Source organism: Manis javanica, chromosome 4 (genome assembly GCF_040802235.1).
Source record: "Manis javanica isolate MJ-LG chromosome 4, MJ_LKY, whole genome shotgun sequence".
Lineage (NCBI taxonomy): Eukaryota > Metazoa > Chordata > Mammalia > Pholidota > Manidae > Manis > Manis javanica.
In genome coordinates, this window is record NC_133159.1 from 128,206,820 (window position 1) to 128,229,475 (window position 22,656).

The 22,656-nt window shown below is 47.0% G+C and overlaps 2 protein-coding genes across 6 annotated transcripts in view; both read left to right on the forward strand.

The window, feature by feature from the left end:
- The window catches only part of PIK3R6 (phosphoinositide-3-kinase regulatory subunit 6), a 54,877-nt gene extending 51,478 nt beyond the window's left edge, over positions 1-3,399 (forward strand). For both annotated transcript variants that reach the window (XM_037027054.2, XM_037027055.2), the window contains 2 exons: positions 2,355-2,467; positions 2,727-3,399. In XM_037027054.2, the coding sequence (XP_036882949.1) occupies positions 2,355-2,467; positions 2,727-2,883 (270 nt within the window). In that variant the 3' untranslated portion in view covers positions 2,884-3,399. The remainder of the gene's footprint in view (positions 1-2,354; positions 2,468-2,726) is intronic.
- Positions 3,400-6,213: 2,814 nt separating this feature from the next.
- MFSD6L (major facilitator superfamily domain containing 6 like) overlaps positions 6,214-22,656 on the forward strand; it is a 32,286-nt gene continuing 15,843 nt past the window's right edge. For 2 of the 4 annotated variants that reach the window (XM_073234836.1, XM_073234835.1), the window contains exons 1-2: positions 6,214-8,689; positions 9,438-9,643. In XM_073234836.1, coding sequence (XP_073090937.1) covers positions 6,407-8,197 — 1,791 coding nt within the window. In that variant the 5' untranslated portion in view covers positions 6,214-6,406 and the 3' untranslated portion in view covers positions 8,198-8,689; positions 9,438-9,643. The remainder of the gene's footprint in view (positions 8,690-9,437; positions 9,644-22,656) is intronic. The other 2 variants (XM_017645822.3, XM_017645824.3) reach the window with 1 other exon arrangement.

Here is a 22,656-nt window from a genome sequence, read left to right on the forward strand (position 1 = left end):
AGGGGAAGTTCATGGTGAGCTAGAATGAAGGTATTCACGGCTCAGAAAGCAGGGTAAGGGCGTTGTGACTGGCTTGGTGCATTGAAGGGGCAGCAGTGATCTGACCTAGACTGGAAGGGAGTTTGATACAGAAAAGTTGTGGGAAATAAGGCAGAAATGGTAGGACTGGTGCTTTGGGGTATGGAAGGCAAGAAGCCACCAACAGTGAACAGGAGGCAACTAACAGCATTTTGCTCATCCCCACTGGAACTGAAGCTTGGACCCTTTGCAAATTTCATTATCTGGCCCTTCCAACTGACCTCCAGGGCTGCATTTATAGACTGAAATCCAAGATTCCTGTGGTCCTCCCCAGCCCAAACCAGGCAGGCGGGGAGTGTCTAGGTGTACAGACCACAAAGGAGAAATGAAGACATCTGCCTGCACTGAAGGCAGGTGGGTGGAGGCTCTGAGCCTGACTGGTTCTCTGGAGGGCAGGGTCATGGAGGCCCAGTCAATCCCTCCAGACCTCAGTCTTTTCTTCTATGGCAGCCCTCACCAGCTGGGGTCATTTTCCCTCACCAGCTGGGGTTATTTCAGGCAGGGACCCATAAACTACCATAACCTGAGTACACATGGCTTTCCTCCATTTCCCATCTCACACAAGACTTTAGCCTCCCTGTGGTCTCTCCAGGGATTTCTGGAAGGTTGCAGATGAAGTCCCGGGCTCACGATCATCCAGCTGGCTGTCTTGCCCATGTCCACTAGGGTCCACTGCCTGCCCCCAGCCATACTGCCTGCCGTAGCTGGGAGCTCCAGGGCCCTAAGGCTGCCTCTGGTTCTGCTGCATAGCAGGGATGAAGGCCCCTCTCCCCACCTCTCTGTTACCCTCTGTCTTAGCAAGGCTTTGGTGATAAACAGCCCATGTGTTCAGACTCACATGAGTCCACAGAATGATAGCAGCAGGGCCCTTGGTCTAGGAGACAGAGTCAGGAATGAAAGAATCCACAACGGCTCCCCTTCCCCTCTGACAACCAAGGCCATAATCATGCTTGACTCCTTGGAAATTATAATTCAGAATAACAACAAGAATAATAATAGTCAACACTAATAAGGAGTGTTCCATTTCCAGGTACTTAACATATACTGTCTCTTTTAACCTTCACTACAGTCCTATAAGGTAGTTGCTGTTATTATCTTGTTTTCTTCTAAATAGGTGAGAAACAAAAGCACAAAAAGATTAAGAAATATGTCAAGGTCACACAGTTAATAAGTGGCAGAGCCAGGATTAGAAGCCAGGCAATCTGACTGTAGAGTCTGTGCTTTGACCCTCTTCCAGAAGGATTCCTGTACACTCTGCCCGTAGACTTCAGGCTGGCCTGCCTCCCCTCCAACAAAAGTTTGGCAGAAGCACCTGGATATGCTGGACCCCCTGGGTTAGGCTGTTGATTGTGCCTCTGCTCTGTGACGCTGAGAAGGTGGATTAGCTCAGGGGTCTTATTAAAAATGCCCATGTCTGGGCTCAACTCCAGACCACTTAAATCAGAATCTCTAATTTTATGTTTGGGAAAGGTGATTCTTAGGAGCAGCCAGGGTTGAGAACGCTTGAATGAGGTGCACTCTGAAGGCTCTGGAAACTTGAGTGCTCCACTGTGGTGAATTGCCCAAAGCTGCTGCCTGCATGCCTCAAAGCCCCCCTGGAACCCAGGATGCTCCCAGTTCTCTGCCCAGTGGGAGGGGGCCTCTCGGGTCAGAAGTTAGAGGGCTGCCCAGAGGCTGCTTTCCTTTGGTCCTGGGACTTTCTAGAAAAGCCACACACAGCTTTGGGGGATGAAAGGTAGGCATGCTTTGCCCCTCCGGATGGATTCCTTCCACCTGTATCTGGCCCCAGAAGATTCCATAATGCAAACAGATACAAACCTCATCTGCATCATGAAAATAGGCGGCTATATTCTAGACCCTCTGTCTCTGTGCCAGGGAAACTGTTTTGTATGTAATGTAACACTGAGAGCTGGGGTCAGGACTTACAATACCCCTGAAATACCCCCAAATTCCACATGTAATATACATTGCTTGTCATATGGAAGGTGCTCAGGTAGCTTGATAACCTGGCAAGCAGGAGCCACAGCTCTCCAGGTTGTGTTCGAAATTTCACACAACAAACTGGGAAAAGAACTGCAGAAACGAGAGACTCAGGGATAGAGGCAGCCTAGAAGCAGTTTCTGCAGAGCCATCACTGCTCTGAGCCACTTGCAGGAAGGAGGCTGGGGGACCATGTGTGCCAGACTGAAGAACCACACCAGAGTCCAGGGGAGGAGGCGTTGGCAGGGCCATCTGTCATGAAGGTGACACTCACACAAGCTGTCTCTTTGTCACAGACAGTGACAAACACCTTCCGGACGGCCAACATCCAGATCCAGAGCCAGGACCAGAGGCTGCTGACGCTGTTGCTAGACAAGGACAATCGGCGCGTGTTCAGGGACGTGGTCAGGTGAGGCCTGCCTTTGCCACGCCTTCAGGCCCCACAGGGCAAACGTGAGCCACAGCCAGTCCCTACCTAACTCGGGATACCTTGTCAGCGGCAGATCCTCCTCTCCCTGCCCAGCCCAGGAGCTCTTCCTTGTCCTGACTTCCTCTTCCCTCTGTGAGGCCACCTCCTTATACCCTATAACAGAGGGGCTATCTTCAAGTTGCCTGGGCAGACTGGACCCCTGGGATCAGTCTCTGAGCTCATCTCTCTTCACCCCCAGATTTGAAGTTGCTCCCTGCCCAGAGCCACGTGCTGGGGCCCAGAAGTCCAAGGTGCTGGGGCTCAGTTCACACCAGCAGCAGGAGATGGAAAGGACCGAAGCCAAGGCCAAGCCCCTTCGAATGCCCATCAACACGTTCTCGGGCATCATCCAGTGAACCCGAGGGGGCAGCTTCAGCACAGAGCCCCACAGCGGCAGGCCTGGGAGGAAGGCTGCGCTATGCCACCAGCCCCCAAACACCCAGCCACCAGCCCAACAAGGCCCGGCTGCCTGGGGCAGCTTCTGGCTGTGCCTGGGAGCCCATGGTACCCGACACACAGGCATCCTGGCCGTGGGGGTGGTGACGGAGCAGGACCTGCACACAGGCGGAGGATGGCCTGGGCAAAGCTGCGCAGGGCCCAGCTCCTTGCATGATGGTCCACTTCTTCATTTCTTTTTCAATTTCCACCTCTTCCGCTCAAGCCCCCCCCCCCCCCCCCCCAGCCCTTAAAACCAAAGTGTGAACTGCTGTTCTGGCCAGGGCCCCCTTGGGCTGGGGGGATGGGAAGCAGGCAAAGGTGGCTCCACCCACTCCTGTCTGTCCCCTTCCCTCTCGGGCCACTGCCCCCTTACCCACAGGCATCTCTCTGGGTTGATGGGAAAATGTCAGATTCAATAAATGCATACTAAAGTGTTTCTGCTTTATCTAATACCCAGCAATACAATCAGACATTGTATTTTAATAGAGACCAGGGTCAGTGCTTAATCTAAGCACCTAAGGAATCCTCCTGGGCTAGGTAAGAGTTTTGTGAAGTATTTACTAGTGTGTTCTATCTACCTGCCCACCCCCTCCTCATTCACACTGACCTAGGAACTCCTGACCAGAACTATTTCAGAACAAACCTGGGAATGCAAGGCAGTCTAGGAGCCAGAGATGAAAGAAACCAAAGTTCTTGGCTTTTGAGTTCAAACACTTACGTCCAGATGTCAAATTGGGAAGATCAGTGACACACAACCGGTTCCTTCACTCCCAGGACAGCATGTGGGGTGGAAGGGAAAGCAACAGAAAGACACAAAGGCCTGGACTTGCGTCCACCTATCACCTGGGCAGGGTCCCAGGGAATAGTGGGGGTCAGGTTGGGGGGTGGAAGAATCTCTTTCAGGTTTGAGGACCCAAGAGTAGAGAGGCAGGCACTTCACTTGGCCCCAGGAGTGGGGTAAGTCCCCTAGCACATTCTCAATGCCCAGGGGAAGGTGTAAGAGGGGCTAGTAGGCAGGCAGACCCAAGCGCAGCCTTCCAGAGAGCCCCATACCCACCAGAGGTACAGGAAGCAGGTAAGGTTTACATGGGTAGTTAAAATAGCTAAAATGAAACAAGCCCAAGCCCTCTCATAGTAAGAGAAAGGTGAAGCTTTGAGTGGCAGTGGGAACTGCTGATACCCCAATGGACACCTGCATGACAGAGCCCCTGCCCCTAGTGGAGATCAGCGCTAGCCAGGTGAAAACAGGCATGGATGGATGTGCAGTCTTCCACTGAAGCCACACCCCTGCAGAACCCAAGGAGGAGAGGGACTAGAACAGCCCTCAGTGTGAGTGGGGTGGTTTTAAACCGGGAATGACTGATATCACTGAATATGAGTTTACCTTGAGGTGGTTAAGTATTCTTATTTTGCCATTGTGGTGATGTAAGTGGATTCATATCAGTTTGGGCACTCACAAGTACTAGGTTCTTTAAGTAAACCTTTGCAGAATTTACCAGTTTATTTGAGTCAGGTGAGGACTCTGAGCCTCCTGGCTTAAGATGTAGACCAAATTTTGGTATGCATTCAGACATGTGTTGGCAAGTTGCACCCACCCCCAACCCCCACCCCAGCCAAACAGATGCTCTGAGCAAAACTTGAATGAAAAGTTCACTGAATCAGTGGCCGGACACCAGACCATTCTGGAGTAAAGCCTGCAATACCATTCCATGGGTTTCGACTGGAATCTCTAGATTCTTATGCCCTGTTCACCAAAGGAGAAAATGCCCCTGAAAAAACAATAACCAATCTGTGTGACTTGCAGAGCACCAACTTCACCAGTGAAAGTTTGCTACCATCAGACTAACAAAACCACTTCAGTTGATCTAAGATTCTTGCTATGTTTGTATTCACTACCTCTGGGGTGTGGTTTTTTTATTAAATAGCTAGCCACCTCTGAAGTGTGTACTCCCAAACTGGATGACTGAGCACCCTTAGGTGTGGATTAAAACTATCCAATACATATATACAGTAATGGGGGCTGAGATGGTTTCTGGGAAACGGTGCTGGAGTGCCACTCCAAGACAGCCCTCAGCTGTCAGTTTTCTCTGGGGATCATCTCCGCTGAAATAAGTTGTGTAACCCAATAATACCTCTTCCACGGGTGGCTCAAATCCAGTGAAACCTCTCTAGGCTCTGGGGACAAAAATAGCTGCCTTCCTGGAGCTCTGATTCTGATGGATACAGACAGTAATCAAGACAAACACGCGAACTAGAAACCAGTAGTGTGTTGGATGGCAATGCGTTTCAGTGAAAAAGCAGGGAAGGGAGTCTATGAGTCTGGGTGTGGATAAAGTGAGAGTTCCTGTGGCCAGGATTCTCACCTGGCCCTGGTTGACTAGCTCACTGCACACCTGTGGACAATACATGGCTGTTGACTCTATAAAAAGAGCTCCGCCCAGTGCTCTGGGCGCAACATGGTGGCAGGGCTGCAAGGCTGCAGGAGAACAGAACAGAACAGAGGCTGGAGTGGTGGCAGCGCTGAGGACAGAGGCCCAGAGGACGGCTGTGCGGGATAACTGTGCAGAGAGGCCCAGAGGACAGCTGTGCTGGACGGCTGTGCAGAGAAGCCCGGAGGACAGCTGTGCGGACAGAGGGGCCTGGAGGCGGAGACTGGCTTGCTGCATGCAGACTGACGCTCTGAGTGAACGGGATTTTAGTGACTAACCTGTCACTTGGAAATAAAGTTGGGTATAACCCTTTCACCCCAAGAACGCTTTGCTGTCATTTTCTTTGGTCACACTGAATCCATAGCAAACTTGCCCGGGGCTGAAACCCATTGGCAAGACACTGGGGAGGCGGTGGAAAGTTGTCAGTGAGGGTGGACAGGAACAGTACCTGAGGGTAACAGGGTGGTCCTGGATCAGGGGGCACTTCAGTAAAAACCTGAAGATGAGGGAGGGAGCTCCAATCACGGATTCTATTCTAGCTCCCCGCCCCCATTCTCACCCACAACACAGGTTTACTTGCCCGAAGCAGTTCAAGGACCTAACTCAGGTTGGTGGGCGATGCCGGCCCAGCGGGGCCCTAGGACGGCTTGGAGCGCACTGGGGCAGGCCCCTGGCCAAGATCTCGCGCACCTGCGCGTGTCCGGCAGGTGGGGCGGCAGCGGAGGGCCCGCCCCGGACGTGGCAGGTGCAGCTTGCAGGTGCGCCGACCCCCCCCGGGGGCGGAGCCTTCCGGGGCGGGGCCACTTCCGGGCGGGTGGCCGGATGGGGGTGGGGAGAGGTGGCGGTTGACCTGGCGACCGCGGCGGCGCTGGAGGCTAGAGGCGCGGATCGGCTCGCTCCTTGCCCGGAGGAGGCCTCTGGGGACATGGCGCCGCGCCCTCCACGGCCGCCGCGCCTTCCTGGCGCCCAGCTCCGCCCTCCGCCCGCCCAGGGCTGACGGAGCCCGGCAGCCATGAGCGCCAACCCCCAGTGGGACATCAGCAGGACGCTGGCGGTGGCCAGGCTCTTCCACCTGGTGTGCGGGGTCCGGGATGCCTGCGTGAACCCGTTCCTGACCCTCTACCTAAGGCAACTGGGCTTAGCCGCCGCCTGGGTGGGCATCCTAATGGGAACCAAGCACCTGATCGCAGCCTTCTGGGCTCCCTTCTGTGCCTTCCTGGCCAAAAGCTACCAGAAAAGGAGGGTGCTTCTGATAGGCTCGCTGTTTGGCTCGGCGGGAGCCAGCCTGTTGATGGTCCTGGTGCCGCCGTTGGACAAAGACCTGGTGTACAGCTCCTGTAACGGAAGTCACGGCGCGACCGCTGCAGCCCTACCACCGGGGGTCGCACCATCTGTGAACATCACCTCCGCCCAAGAGCCAGCCTTCAACTACCCAGCGGGGGCGCCCAGCCTCGCAGCCAGGAGGAGTACTGGGATGGTGGAAGCCTCTGGCCTCAGTGAAACCCCTGGGGAAGGTGTCCAAGAACCTGCCAGTCATCTGCCCGGCTACTCTGTGGGCTCGGCTGGAGGAGCCAGGACCACACCCCCGGTTCTCCATCCTGTTACTCCAGGAGTAAAAGATACTCCTTGGGAAGGTGCCTTCAAGGTAGTCAGTACTGCCCTCCCTTTGCTTGCTGGGGGCACAGAGCTGGGAACTCCAGCCAACTTGTCAGCAGCCAAGGGGCATGACCGCACCTTTGACCTCTCCTTGAAAGCGTTGCGATGGACTTTCATCCTGTCCTTGGGGTCCATGGTGCTCTGGGAGCTGCTGACAGCCCCTCTGGAGCAGGTGGCAGACGACAGCCTTTATGAGTACCTGGATTTTGTGGATGCTACTGACCGTTACAGAAGCCTGTGGATCTGGAGGCTGCTGGGCATGTCAGCAGGTGTGTGTGGCATCTCAGCCTTGGTGGAGCAGCTGGACTGCTACTTGATGACAAATGGCCCCCGGGGCGTGGTGCACTTCTATGGCTACTCATTGGTCAGCCTCCTGGCTTTACTGGTGAGCGTCGCCTTTCCCGTCCCTACCTGCAGGCGGCAGGAGCCCCGCTACAAAACCATCAAAGCACTGTCTCTCATAGGGGGCAATCCCCGCCTCATTCTCCTGGCCCTCACTGTCTTCTTGCTAGGAGCTGCCACCAGCACGGTGCAGAACTTCCTGTTCTGGCACATGGAAGACCACGGGAGCAGCGAGCTGATCATGGGTTTCTCGGTTGCCCTGGGTTTGCTGGGGGAAATTCTACTGCATCCATTCAAAACTGTGCTGCTTAGGAAACTGTCCAGGGTGGGCACCGCGGGGCTGGGGCTGGGCTGCCTCTCAGGGCAGCTGCTGTACTACTCTTTCCTCTGGAGCTGGTGGTCCATCCTCCCTGCTCAGATCTTGAGTGCTGTCAGCAACGGGGCTCTGTGGTGGGCGATGAAGGCTTCAGTAGAGGACCTGGCCACCCCTGGAACAGAGAGACCTCTGAGTTTCATGTTCCGAGGCCACTTTTACTGGGGCGGGGCCAGCATGGGCAGCTTTGTGGGAGGCTTCGTGGTGACACGCTTCAGCCTGGCTGTGCTCTACCAGTCCTGCTGCGTAATCCTGTTGCTCTGGCTCACCTTGTTCCTGTCCATCTGGCTGAGACTGCCCCCAGAACAGAAAATCAACTACTCAAAGCTGCTGGCCATGGAGGCAAGTGACACAAGCGATTCTGAGCAGGGGACCGAACAGGACTGGCTTGTGAAAGCCATGAGGGAGGAACACTCAGACTGGAAGAGCTGAAAGATAGTCGAGATACACTGAACTGGGAAAGCACCCAAGGGCTGCACCAAACTCAGCCTGCTGAGGACAAATCCATGAGTCCCGCCCGGGCTTCTGGGGTCTTTGGGAGAGGAGCATGTCTGTGGTGAAGCCCCATGAGATCAAGTCATTGCACGATTTTCTTTACTTTTATGGTAAAAGGAGATTTAACGCTTTGCGGTTCAATCTTAAATGATGGAGCAAGAATATATTTGCTAAAAAACAAAAAAAAAGTTCCCTTTGTATTCACTCTATTTTGGTTTATAAGGTTTGCAAGCTTCACTAGTACTGACTCTGGTGCAGTTGATTTCAGCCATGGCAGGAGTGCTCAAATCAAACCGGCAGTGCTGGGAAGGCAAAGGGGACTTACAGGATTCAATTGGCAAAGGGTGTGCCTGGCTTCGATGAATCATGCTCATTCCCGTGGCTCCTAAAGCTGTGAACGTGATGCTGTAACAGCCATGCTGCGGGCAGGTAAGAACAGTAACTAAATCAAAACTCATCTCTCTCTCCCCACTGGTACACAGACACATTCACACCCAGGTACTTCAATTTCCACTAAGAAAATGATGGGAAATGTAGTATGTGTTGGGGGGCAAGGGGCTGCAGGTTAATAGGTTTTCATTCTTATTCTCAAATGCCTATGTCATCAAATCCTCTTCCATGCCTACATCAGAGCAAGGGCAATTTCCTGTCTTTGGAACCCGCATTTTGCATGTTCCATCTCTCGAGAGCACATAGACATTTTTTGCATCTGCTTGATTAGGGTGAAGCAGTCTCCATAGGGTTAGGATGCTACAGGTAGTCCACATTGTACCTGTGCCTAGTCACTGGCTGGGGTGCCTCTCAAACCCTCCAGGAAAGGACCCTTTATTCCAGAGGCCAGCTCCCAGGGTCCAATTCTTCTACCTTATAATCAGGCAAATATAGTATATTGGATTTAGAAGGGGTTTTGTTTTACAAATTTAGAAACTGTCTCATAGCTGGGGAATGAGAATACATATATGAATGGTTCTAGGAATTTTTTATTCTTTTTTTTTTCATTCTCCCTAAGAATCTTTAGAGTACAAATAACCAACAACAAAATTCCCTGGGCTTTAAATAATTAAGGATTTGCTTGTCTCACATAAATCTAGGGGTAGGCAGTCCAGAGCTGGTACAGCTGCTTAGCAATGCCACTGGGGACCTAAATCTTTTCATATCTTCACTCCATCATCCTCAGTTTGTAGGCCTCCCTCCCATATGTCCAACAAGATGGCTGCTGCACCTCCAGGCCTCTCATCCATGTCCAGGAAGGAAAAAGAGGTAAAGGAAGAAAAAGGAATGAATTCCTATATCAGAAAAACAAAAGCCTTCTCAGAAATCCTCAGCAGATTTATGAATGAACTACATCATGTGGCCACTGTGAACTGCAAAGAAGTCTGGGAGGTATTTTCCACTGAGCATATTTATACCCCAAGCAAAATCAGGGTTCGGTTAGGAAGAAAAGGGGACTGGATGTTGGGTTGTCAACTAGTGATGTCCAGCACAGTGTCAGAGGTGGAATGCACATCTAGGGCTGTCTTGTTCTAAGCCTACAGCGCTTTCTGCACAGTAAGCCAGTTTCCTCACATAAATGGCTTTGACAATTTGACACACACTCCCAACAACCCTATAAATAAGTCATATTTATTACCTGAATTTTACAAATGAGAAGATGGAGACTCAGCAAAGTGACACATTGGGTCACTGGTAGAAATACCACCAGGGCCCTGATTGCTTTCTCCCAAATTTAATTTTCTGCTCTGCCAGTAGTTCCCAAGCCTGGCTATCTATCCAAGTCATCTGGAGAGCATATCCCAAAAGACAGGTACCTGAGTTCCATCAGAATCTCTCAGGTGGGACCCAGAAATCTGTATTTTAATGCCACCTCTAAGAGATTCTGATATGACTAACTGAGCACCAATCTATTCAGTTACCCTTTCCAGTCCTGTCTGTCTCACCACTTCTTCACCAAGTGCCTTTAGCATGCAGTTAAATGAACAATTCCTGTTGAGTGGTTACCAGATGCTAGGCACTGCTCTCAACACTTCACATACTAGCTCATTTAACCCTTAAAGCAGTCTTAGAATGTAGCCACTATCACCACCTCTATTTTACAGAAGACAAAACTGGCAGCTAAGTAACTTGCTTGAGGTCACACAGCTAGTAGGTGGCAGAGTTGGAATTCAAATCCAGCCTGGTGGCATCCAAACCTGAGGCTTTAATCACTATGCTTTATGGCTAAGAAACTGGAGAAAAGAGGAGAAAATTAAATATTAAGATTTAAGGCAGCTCTCACTTGAAATTTACTTGATAGTAGATAGTGTTTACTATATAGACAGGACATACAGTAATACCAAGCAATGTGTGTCCCCCTAGCATGAAAAGATGAGGAACTGGACTTGACTTGAGAAAAGAATGAAGTTAGTAAGTGTGGCTTAGCCTCAAGAAGAAGGAGGAGGAGAAACGGGAGCTGGAGGCGGGGCGGGGGGCGGGGTGGAGAGGGGGCGGAGGAGGGCACAGAGTGATGTGAGGACTTGAGGGTCTGAAGATTTTATGGGGAGGATGCTAAGAAATCTGTGTTTTGGCTATTAACATTTCACTATTTCTGTAAAGATTTATGCTATTTGTCTTGGGGAATACAAGAATGAATAGAATGCACAGTCCCTACTCTCAAGAAGCTAATAGTCTGGAAAGAAAGCTTAGGACAGGTCATGGAAGGCCTGGATTCTGTAGACTTTGGGTAGCCATGGAAGGTTCTGGACAGGGTCATGACAGGTGAATACTGCACTGAGCTTTTTTAAAAAATAGCTTTATTAGAGTATTATTGACATAAAATAACTGCACATAGTTAACTTGTACAATTTGATATGTTTTGAGATATATACATATATATGTGAAGCCATCACCACAAGTCAGCCCCAAAATTTCCTCCTGCCCCTTTGTAATACCTACCCTACCTAGTTCTTACGCCCACTGACCTGCTTTCTGTCAATATACAGTAGTTTGCCTTTTAACAGCCTGTAGTATGTACCCTTTTATGTCAGACTTCTTTCACTCAGCATAATCGCAATGCCTCAGCACATCATGCTCTCTGTGCCCTGGTGTGGGACAAAGCAAAGCATGGAGTACTGCCAACCAGCGCAACTCGCCAAGCTTCCATGTCTGTGGTTTTATTGGGGCTTCATTTCATAGGCATGATTCACTGAATCATTGGCCTGGGGCTCAGTCTTCAGTTCCCACAGAAGTCAGGCTGATATCACCTGGCGTATATCCCCAAACGCCTAACCACATGGCTGGTCTTCTCTAGCATGGCCATCCCCCACCCTGAGTCACCTCATTAGCATAAACACAAGTATGGTCTGAGCGGTCCATCATGAGTAACAAAGACACTCTTATAACTCAGAAAATTTCAAGGACTTAGAGTCTGCCTCCTAGGAACCAGGGACAAAGGCCAGACAGAAGATCTAAAAGAACACACATACACAAACAGAACAAACTAAATGTCAAATGAAAAGTTAAAACAGTATTTCTGGAAGTCTGAGGCAGGCGTGATGGTTGAGTGCTGGGCTGATCAGAAGAGACCCTCGTGGAGATCACGAAGCAGGCCTGCATATTGAAGGACTGGGTCATACCGGCTTAAAGAGTTCCAGTTGTGACTTTCACTATTAATTAGCCATAAAAAAGGCTTCATAAAAGCAAAAGCAAATGAAATTCTTAGCTCCCAGCCTTACAGCTATCAGAGATTGAGTTCTAACATATCTTGGTTCCATCAAAGAGTAAAGTAAATATTGAATAAGCCATTAACAAATATGTTCGGCCTTACTTAGACCACTATTTCCCCAGCGAGTTCTGTAGAACACTTAATCCTAGTGGGGCAGTGGTGGGAGGGCACTACAGAGGCATTCTGTGGCTAACCAGTTTGGAAAGGGATATAAATTATGGTTACCTCTCAGAAACAATACATATTAGCAGTTAAAATAGCAAACTTGGGACGGAGCCAAGATGGCGGCGTGAGTAGAGCAGTGGAAATCTCCTCCCAAAAACACATAGAGCTATGAAAATATAACAAAGAAAAATCTTCCTAAAATAGAGACCACAGGACACAGGACAACATCCAGACCACATCCACACCTGCAAGAACCCAGCGCCTTGTGAAGGGGGTAAGATACAAGCCCCAGCCCGGCGGGACCCGAGCGCCCCTCCCCCCGGCTCCCGGCGGGTGGAGAGAAACCGGAGCAGTTTTTTTTTTGGCGAGCGCTTTTTGGAAGCCTTAGAGGGACGGGCCCCCGTTGCTGGGGAGGCAGGGTGGCAGGACCGGTGAGGAGGTGCCTGGGAACGGCGCCGGAGGACAAACAATATCCCGCGTTTCTCCCTGCGAGACCTGGGGGCGGGTGCCTGAGACCGGTGCCTGAGGACGGAGGAGGTCGCGCGTTTTTCCCCTTTTTTTTTTTTTCTCTTTTGGGCGAGCGCTTTTTGGAAGCCTTGAAGGGACGGGGACCCCAGTGCTAGGGAGGCACGGTGGTGGGACTGGTGAGCGGGTGGCTGGGACCGGCGCCTGAGGACAAAGATTATCCCCCGTTTTTCCCTGCGGGACCGGTGGGCGGGTGCCTGAGACCGGCACTTGAGGACAGAGGAAATCGCGCGTTTTTCCCCTTTTTTTTTTCTCTTTTCTGCGAGTGCTTTTTGGAAGCCTAAAAGGGACAGGGACCCCGGTGCTAGGGAGGCAGGGCGGCGGGACTGGTGAGCGGGTGCCTGGGACCGGCACCTGAGGACAAAGAATATCCCGCATTTTTCCCTGTGGGACCGGTGGGTGGGTGCCTGAGACCAGCACCTGAGGACGGAAGAAATCGCGCGTTTTTCCCCTTTTTTTTCTCTCTTTTTGCCGAGTGCTTTTTGGAAGCCTTGAAGGGACAGGGACCCCGGTGCTAGGGAGGCAGGGCAGCGGGACTGGTGAGCGGGTGCGTGGGACCAGTGCCTGAGGACAAAGAATATTGAGCGTTCCTTCCCTGCCGGACCGGTGGGTGGGTGCTTTTTGGAAGCCTTGAAAGGACAGGGACCCTGGTGCTAGGGAGACAGGGCAGCAGGACCAGTGAGCAGGTGCCTGGGACCGGCACCTGAGGACAAAAAAAAAAAAAAAAAAAAAAAAAAATCGCTTGTTTTTTCCTTTTTTTTCCTTTTTTTTTTTCTCTTTCTTTCTGTTCCCTCTCTCATTGTTGCTGTTGTTGTTTTGGTTTGGAGAGTGCTTTTTGGAAATCTTAAAGGGGCAGGACAGGTCACTTAGACCAGAAGCAGGGAATCTGGGGATCTCTGGGCACTCTAACCCCCTGGGCAGCAGGGAGCACAGAGGCCCCTTACGGAGATAAATAGTCTCCTGGCTGCTCCCCCTCCAACGGGGCTCCACCATTTTGGAGGAACAGCCCCAGCCAGGCCAAGCCCACAGCAACAGCGGAGATAAACCCCAAAGCAACTGGGCAGGAAGCAGAAGCCCTGTCTGCACACAGCTGCCCAGCACAAGCCACTAGAGGTCGCTATTCTCCCAGGAAAAGGCTACAAACCAACAAGAAGGGAAGCTCTTCCAGCGGTCACTTGTACCAGCTCTGCAAACTATCTCTATCACCATGAAAAGGCAAAACTACAGGCAGACAAAGATCACAGAGACAACACCTGAGAAGGAGACAGACCTAACTAGTCCTCCTGAAAAAGAATTCAAAATAAAAATCATGAACATGCTGACAGAGATGCAGAAAAAAATGCAAGAGCAATGGGATGAGATGCAGAGAAAAATGCAAGAGCAGTGGGATGAGATGCAGAGAAAAATGCAAGAGCAGTGGGATGAAGTCCGGAAGGAGATCACAGATGTCAGGAAAGAGATCACAGAAGTGAAACAATCCCTGGAAGGATTTATAAGCAGAATGGATAAGATGCAAGAGGCCATTGAAGGAATAGAAGCCAGAGAACAGGAACGTATAGAAGCTGACAGAGAGAGAGATAAAAGGATCTCCAGGAATGAAACAACACTAAGAGAAATATGTGACCAATACAAAAGGAAAAACATTCGTATTATAGGGATACCAGAAGAGGAAGAAAGAGGAAAAGGGATAGAAAGTGTCTTTGAAGAAATAATTGCTGAAAACTTCCCCAAACTGGGGGAGGAAATAATCGAACAGACCATGGAATTATACAGAACCCCCAACAGAAAGGATCCAAGGAGGACAACACCAAGACACATAATAATTAAAATGGCAAGGATCAAGGACAAGGAAAGAGTTTTAAAGGCAGCTAGAGAGAAAAAGGTCACCTATAAAGGAAAACCAATCAGGCTAACATCAGACTTCTCAACAGAAACCCTACAGGCCAGAAGAGAATGGCATGATATACTTAATGCAATGAAACAGAAGGGCCTTGAACCAAGGATACTGTATCCAGCACGACTATCATTTAAATATGATGGTGGGATCAAACAATTCCCAGATAAGCAAAAGCTGAGGGAATTTGCTTCCCACAAACCACCTCTACAGGGCATCCTACAGGGACTGCTCTAGATGGGAGCACCCCTAAACAGAGCACAGAACAAAACACACAACATATGAAGAAGGGAGGAGGAGGAATAAGAAGGGAGAGAAGAAAAGACTCTCCAGACAGTGTATATAACAGCTCAATAAGCGAGCTAAGTTAGGCAGTAAGATACTAAAGAAGCTAACCTTGAACCTTTGGTAACCACGAATCTAAAGCCTGCAATGGCAATAAATACATATCTTTCAATAGTCACCCTAAATGTAAATGGACTTAATGCACCAATCAAAAGACATAGAGTAATAGAATGGATAAAAAAGCAAGACCCATCTATATGCTGCTTACAAGAAACTCACCTTAAACCCAAAGATAAGCATAGACTAAAAGTCAAGGGATGGAAAAACATATTTCAGGCAAACAACAGTGAGAAGAAAGCAGGGGTTGCAGTACTAATATCAGACAAAATAGACTTCAAAACAAAGAAAGTAACAAGAGATAAAGAAGGCCACTACATAATGATAAAGGGCTTAGTCCAACAAGAGGATATAACCATTCTAAATATATATGCACCCAATACAGGAGCACCAGCATATGTGAAGCAAATACTAACAGAACTAAAGAGGGAAATAGACTGCAATGCATTCATTGTAGGAGACTTCAACACACCACTCACCCCAAAGGATAGATCCACCGGGCAGAAAATAAGTAAAGACACACAGGCACTGAACAACACACTAGAACAGATGGACCTAATAGACATCTATAGAACTTTACATCCAAAAGCAACAGGATATACATTCTTCTCAAGTGCACATGGAACATTCTCCAGAATAGACCACATACTAGCTCACAAAAAGAGCCTCAGTAAATTCCACAATATTGAAATTCTACCAACCAATTTTTCAGACCACAAAGGTATGAAAGTAGAAATAAATTCTACAAAGAAAACAAAAAGGCTCACAAACACATGGAGGCTTAACAACATGCTACTAAATAATCAATGGATCAATGAACAAATCAAAATAGAGATCAAGGAATATATAGAAACAAATGACAACAACAACACTAAGCCCCAACTTCTGTGGGATGCAGCGAAAGCAGTCTTAAGAGGAAAGTATATAGCAATCCAGGCACACTTGAAGAAGGAAGAACAATCCCAAATGAATAGTCTAACATCACAATTATTAAAACTGGAAAAAGAAGAACAAATGAGGCCTAAAGTCAGCAGAAGGAGGGACATAATAAAGATCAGAGAAGAAATAAACAAAATTGAGAAGAATAAAACAATAGCAAAAATCAACGAAACCAAGAGCTGGTTCTTCGAGAAAATAAACAAAATAGATAAGCCTCTAGCCCAACTTATTAAGAGAAAAAGAGAGTCAACACAAATCAACATAATCAGAAATGAGAATGGAAAAATCACGACAGACTCCACAGAAATACAAAGAATTATTAAAGACTACTATGAAAACCTATATGCCAACAAGCTGGAAAACCTAGAAGAAATGGACAACTTCCTAGAAAAATACAACCTCCCAAGACTGACCAAGGAAGAAACACAAAAGTTAAACAAACCAATTACAAGCAAAGAAATTGAAACAGTAATCAAAAAACTACCCAAGAACAAAACCCCGGGGCCAGACGGATTTACCTCGGAATTTTATCAGACACACAGAGAAGACATAATACCCATTCTCCTTAAAGTGTTCCACAAAATAGAAGAAGAGGGAATACTCCCAAACTCATTCTATGAAGCCAACATCACCCTAATACCAAAACCAGGAAAAGACCCCACCAAAAAAGAAAATTACAGACCAATATCCCTGATGAATGTAGATGCAAAAATACTCAATAAAATATTAGCAAACAGAATTCAACAGTATATCAAAAGGATCATACACCATGACCAAGTGGGGTTCATCCCAGGGATGCAAGGATGGTACAACATTCGAAAATCCATCAACATCATCCACCACATCAACAAAAAGAAAGACAAAAACCACATGATCATCTCCATAGATGCTGAAAAAGCATTTGACAAAATTCAACATCCATTCATGATAAAAACTCTCAGCAAAATGGGAATAGAGGGCAAGTACCTCAACATAATAAAGGCCATCTATGATAAACCCACAGCCAGCATTATACTGAACAGCGAGAAGCTGAAAGCATTTCCACTGAGATCGGGAACCAGACAGGGATGCCCACTCTCCCCACTGTTATTTAACATAGTACTGGAGGTCCTAGCCACGGCAATCAGACAAAACAAAGAAATACAAGGAATCCAGATTGGTAAAGAAGAAGTTAAACTGTCACTATTTGCAGATGATATGATACTGTACATAAAAAACCCTAAAGACTCCACTCCAAAACTACTAGAACTGATATCGGAATACAGCAAAGTTGCAGGATACAAAATCAACACACAGAAATCTGTAGCTTTCCTATACACTAACAACGAATCAATAGAAAGAGAAATCAGGAAAACAATTCCATTCACCATTGCATCAAAAAGAATAAAATACCTAGGAATAAACCTAACCAAGGAAGTGAAAGACTTATACTCTGAAAACTACAAGTCACTCTTAAGAGAAATTAAAGGGGACACTAATAAATGGAAACTCATCCCATGCTCATGGCTAGGAAGAATTAATGTCGTCAAAATGGCCATCCTGCCGAAAGCAATATACAAATTTGATGCAATCCCTCTCAAATTACCAGCAACATTCTTCAATGAATTGGAACAAATAATTCAAAAATTCATATGGAAACACCAAAGACCCCGAATAGCCAAAGCAATCCTGAAAAAGAAGAATAAAGTAGGGGGGATCTCACTCCCCAACTTCAAGCTCTACTACAAAGCCATAGTAATCAAGACAATTTGGTACTGGCACAAGAACAGAGCCACAGACCAGTGGAACAGATTAGAGACCCCAGAAATTAACCCAAACATATATGGTCAATTAATATTTGATAAAGGAGCCATGGACATACAATGGCAAAATGACAGTCTCTTCAACAGATGGTGCTGGCAAAACTGGACAGCTACATGTAGGAGAATGAAACTGGACCATTGTCTAACCCCATATACAAAGGTAAACTCAAAATGGATCAAAGATCTGAATGTAAGTCACGAAACCATTAAACTCTTGGAAAAAAACATAGGCAAAAACCTTTTAGACATAAACATGAGTGATCTCTTCTTGAACATATCTCCCCGGGCAAGGAAAACAACAGCAAAAATGAGCAAGTGGGACTACATTAAGCTGAAAAGCTTCTGTACAGCGAAAGACACCATCAATAGAACAAAAAGGAACCCTACAGTATGGGAGAATATATTTGAAAATGACAGATCTGATAAAGGCTTGACGTCCAGAATATATAAAGAGCTCACACGCCTCAACAAACAAAAAACAAATAACCCAATTAAAAAATGGGCAGAGGAACTGAACAGACAGTTCTCCAAAAAAGAAATACAGATGGCCAAGAGACACATGAAAAGATGCTCCACATCGCTAATTATCAGAGAAATGCAAATTAAAACTACAATGAGGTATCACCTCACACCAGTAAGGATAGCTGCCATCCAAAAGACAAACAACAACAAATGTTGGCGAGGCTGTGGAGAAAGGGGAACCCTCCTACACTGCTGGTGGGAATGTAAATTAGTTCAACCATTGTGGAAAGCAGTATGGAGGTGCATCAAAATGCTCAAAACAGACCTACCATTTGACCCAGGAATTCCACTCCTAGGAATTTACCCTAAGAACGCAGCAATCAAGTTTGAGAAAGACAGATGCACTCCTATGTTTATCGCAGCACTATTTACAATAGCCAAGAATTGGAAGCAACCTAAATGTCCATCTGTAGATGAATGGATAAAGAAGATGTGGTACATATACACAATGGAATACTACTCAGCCATAAGAAGTGGAAAAATCCAACCATTTGCAGCAACATGGATGGAGCTGGAGAGTATTATGCTCAGTGAAATAAGCCAAGCGGAGAAAGAGAAATACCAAATGATTTCACTCATCTGAGGAGTATAGGAACAAAGGAAAAACTGAAGGAACAAAGCAGCAGCAGAATTACAGAACCCAAAAATGGACTAACAGGTACCAAAGGGAAAGGAACTGGGGAGGATGGGTGGGCAGGGAGGGATAAGGGGGGGGAAGAAGAAGGGGGGTATTAAGATTAGCATGCATGGGGGGGAGGGAGAAAGGGGAGGGTGGGCTGCACAACACAGAGAGGACAAGTAGTGACTCTACCACATTTTGCTAAGCTGATGGACAGTAACCGTAATGGGGTTGTTAGGGGGGACCTGATATAGGGGAGAGCATAGTAAACATAGTATTCTTCATGTAAGGGTAGATTAAAAATTAAAAAAAAAAAAAAAAAAGAAAGAAAGAAAGAAAAGGGGGATTACTCGTTAACAGGATAAAACTATTGGTAAATCAAAGATCAACTCATGCTTTAAATATCCTTAATGTTGATCACTTAAAGGGTGTCAGATGATCAGCTATGGAGGTACTCTTTTCTGATAATATTCCTTTCTCTTAATTAAAAAAAAAAAAAAAAAAAAAAAAAAGCAGTTACTGTGTGCTGACCTCCAATGAGTTCTGCACAGTGGTATAGAGGGCATGTCAAAGTGTGGGCAAAGGGTCTGTTTGTTTCTATGCAGAAGATCAAGGCCTAGCTTGGATACCCAGAAAATGAACTAAGATACGATATGAGGAGGAGCTTCCGGCATCAGCACTCTCTGGAGGACTCGTGCCGGGGGATGATCATCAAAAAGCCTCCCCAGGGATCCGGACGATGCTGCGGTTGTGGCTGCATCCAGCCCACCGTCTCCTGGACTTGCCATAAGAAGGAGGAGGGAGATGTCTAGGCTGGCATGTGCATACAGTGAGACAACGAATTTGACTGGATCTGTACTGTTGGAACTCAACCAGGAGTTGGGAGGGGTGCAAGTTGTAGCACCCCAAAATCTCATGACTATAGACTATCTATGGTTAAAAGAACATATGGGATGTGAACAGATCCCAGAAATGGGCTGCTTTAATTTGTCTGATGGTTCAAGTACAGTTGGACAATATCCATCATATTATAGATAAATTTTCACAAATGCCTAGGGTGCCTAAATGGTTTTCTTGGCTTCACTGGAGATGGCTGGTAATTATAGATTTGCTTTGTTTATGTCACCGTATTCCTATTATGTTAATATGTGTGTGCAAATTAGTTAGTAGTTTAAAACCTATACATACTTAAGGTACTATACAAGAAGATATGTCAAAGAAATAATCAATCCTCCCATGTTTCCTTCATATGCTACATCCATAGCTTTTCTTCTTCCTTCCTAATTACAAACCTTAAATAGAATTCGTGCCTCATATCGAATTTACCGAGTATCATAATTCCTCCAGGTGGTAAAGATACCTCGAGACAAGTGCTGGGCATAGAAGCCACAGGGCATAAATCTGCAAAGAAATAAAAAGCTAACCTTTGCAAACAATATGGCTTCTCTCTCACTTACCAACTTTACATTTCCCTGTATGGCCCCGGAAGATGACTGGTTAGCCAGAGACGGGTAAGATTCCTCAAGGGAGGAACAACCTAAGACAGGCACAGTCGCAGGGGGGCCATCAGGTGAGAATTTGGGGATCAACAGAGGTGAGGCTCAGAACCTCACCCCCCCTGCTTTGAGAGAAATCTTCTGCATCCGTGGATGTCTTGCTGCCCTTGTCTAGCCTGGATTAATACTTAGTCCAAAGGCACACACCTGATCATCTGATCATCTACATTTGCCTTCTTACAGCACTAAACTATGTTTTCTACCTTTATCTTGCATCTACCTACCACTTCAGCATTTTATTAAAAATAAAAATAATAATAATAATAGGAGAAATGTGGGATCAACATATAAATCAAGTACAAAAATCAAATGAATATTCATATTTGACCTGATGGTTTATAGGTCATATTGCATGATCAAAACCGAAAGTTTCTGTGATGAATGCCCTTGTACTGTTCACCATGTAAGAATTTATTCACTCTGTAAGAATTCGTTCACCATGTAAGAACTTGTTCGTTATGCTTCAGAAGATTGGAGACTGACGAGAATTAGGCTTGAGATGGATTAATGATTGTACATTGAGCATTGACCCCCCTATACTGAATTTTATTGTTGTTAACAACCATTTGATCAATAAATATGAGAGATGCCCTCTCAAAAAAAAAAAAAAAAAAAAAAAAAAAAAAAAATAGCAAACTTGTTTAGCTCTGCTGAACTGTAATCGCTCTTACATACATGTTCCCGCACCCTTCTCCAGGAAACACCAACCACTGTCTTGCCCAGCTAGTATTCCCTAGAAGATACTTTGGGAAACACCAAAGTGGTAGTTTTCTGTGTGACCTTTTCAGCACAGCAAAGTCAGTACTGAGTGACAAATCTTGACCCCCACCCCAGATTGGCAGTGTCCTGGCTATCCATGCTAAGAACTTAACAAAGCTTATCTCATTAAGTCTGCACATCAGCACATCTTAAAGGTGGGCAAAGGTTCAAAAGGGTGGAAATTCAAAGCCAGATCTGTCTGAGCCCATCCCCTCAACCTCTATGTTAAAACAGATTCAGATAAGCATAGAGATTATTCCTAGCAGGGGAGTGATGATCGGAAGCAGGGGCATGGTGGGAGTGAAACACTAAGTTTGCATGTGGATTTTGTATGAGGTATCATGGAAAAAAATATGGTTGGAATCATGGGTTGGAACCAGATGTGGACACCCTAAATGTCAACCCAATGGAGAGGGAACTCACACAAGTTGAACTGTGCCTACCCTCTCTGAGCCTAACCTTGCATATGGTAATTCATAATTCTCACAGCAACACTAATGCTCATTTTACAGCAGGGGAAACTCGTAGCTCAGAGAGGTTAAGTGACCTAGTTGCCTAGGATCATGACTATTAGATGGTGGAGCATAGCTTGAACTCAGGTCGACCACTGCACATGCCATGGTCCTTCCGCCAATTACCAAGCTGCTTCTAGGAAGTAAAGATTTTACCAGCCAGTGGAGGGACACTGAAAGTTTTGGGTCTGAGTTGGGGGAGCTCCTGGTAGCTGGGATGTCTGTTTTGGACACCATTGCACTTGTCCAGGCAGGAAGTGGCTGCATCTCAAAAGAGGATCTAATGACATGATAATGTCGATGTTCTGTTCTGTATTGTGACCCCTCCAAATTCATGTTGAAGTCCTAGCCCACAGCATGATGGAATCTGGAGATGGGGCCATTGAAAGGTAATTGGGTTAAATGAGGTCATAAGGATAGTTCTGACTCCAACAGAATTGGTGTCCTTCTAAAACAAGGAGACACCAGAGAGCCTGCCTCTCCCCATGAATGCACAAGGAAAGGCCATGACAGGACACAGCGAGAAGGTGGCTGCCTACAAGGCAGGAAAAGAGTACCACCAGAAATTGAATTTGCCAGCACCTTGATCTTGGACTTCTAGCTTCCAGAACTATGAGAAAATAAGTGTCTGTTGTTTAAACTTCCCAGCCTGTGTTTTTTGTTATGGCATCCTGAGAATTCTAATACAGTACATGAAGGGGTTTCAGAGATGGAATCAATTATATAGCCCTTGGTTATTGATTGAATAATGGCAAGGGGGAGGCAAAGAAAGAAGGTTGTACCAAAGATCATGGATGATTTTGCAATTCTGAACCCATACGATGAGGGAGAGAACCTGCAGAAATGGCAGATTTCAGAGCAACAGAAAACCAATGCCTAGATCATAAAAATTACAGACTGTACAGCAAAGACGTAACTCCTCATCCTGCCTCTCTCCTGCTACAATTGCTGACTGTCCCTGAGAGCAGGGGCATCACTGTTTGGTGATAATTGTGTTGTAG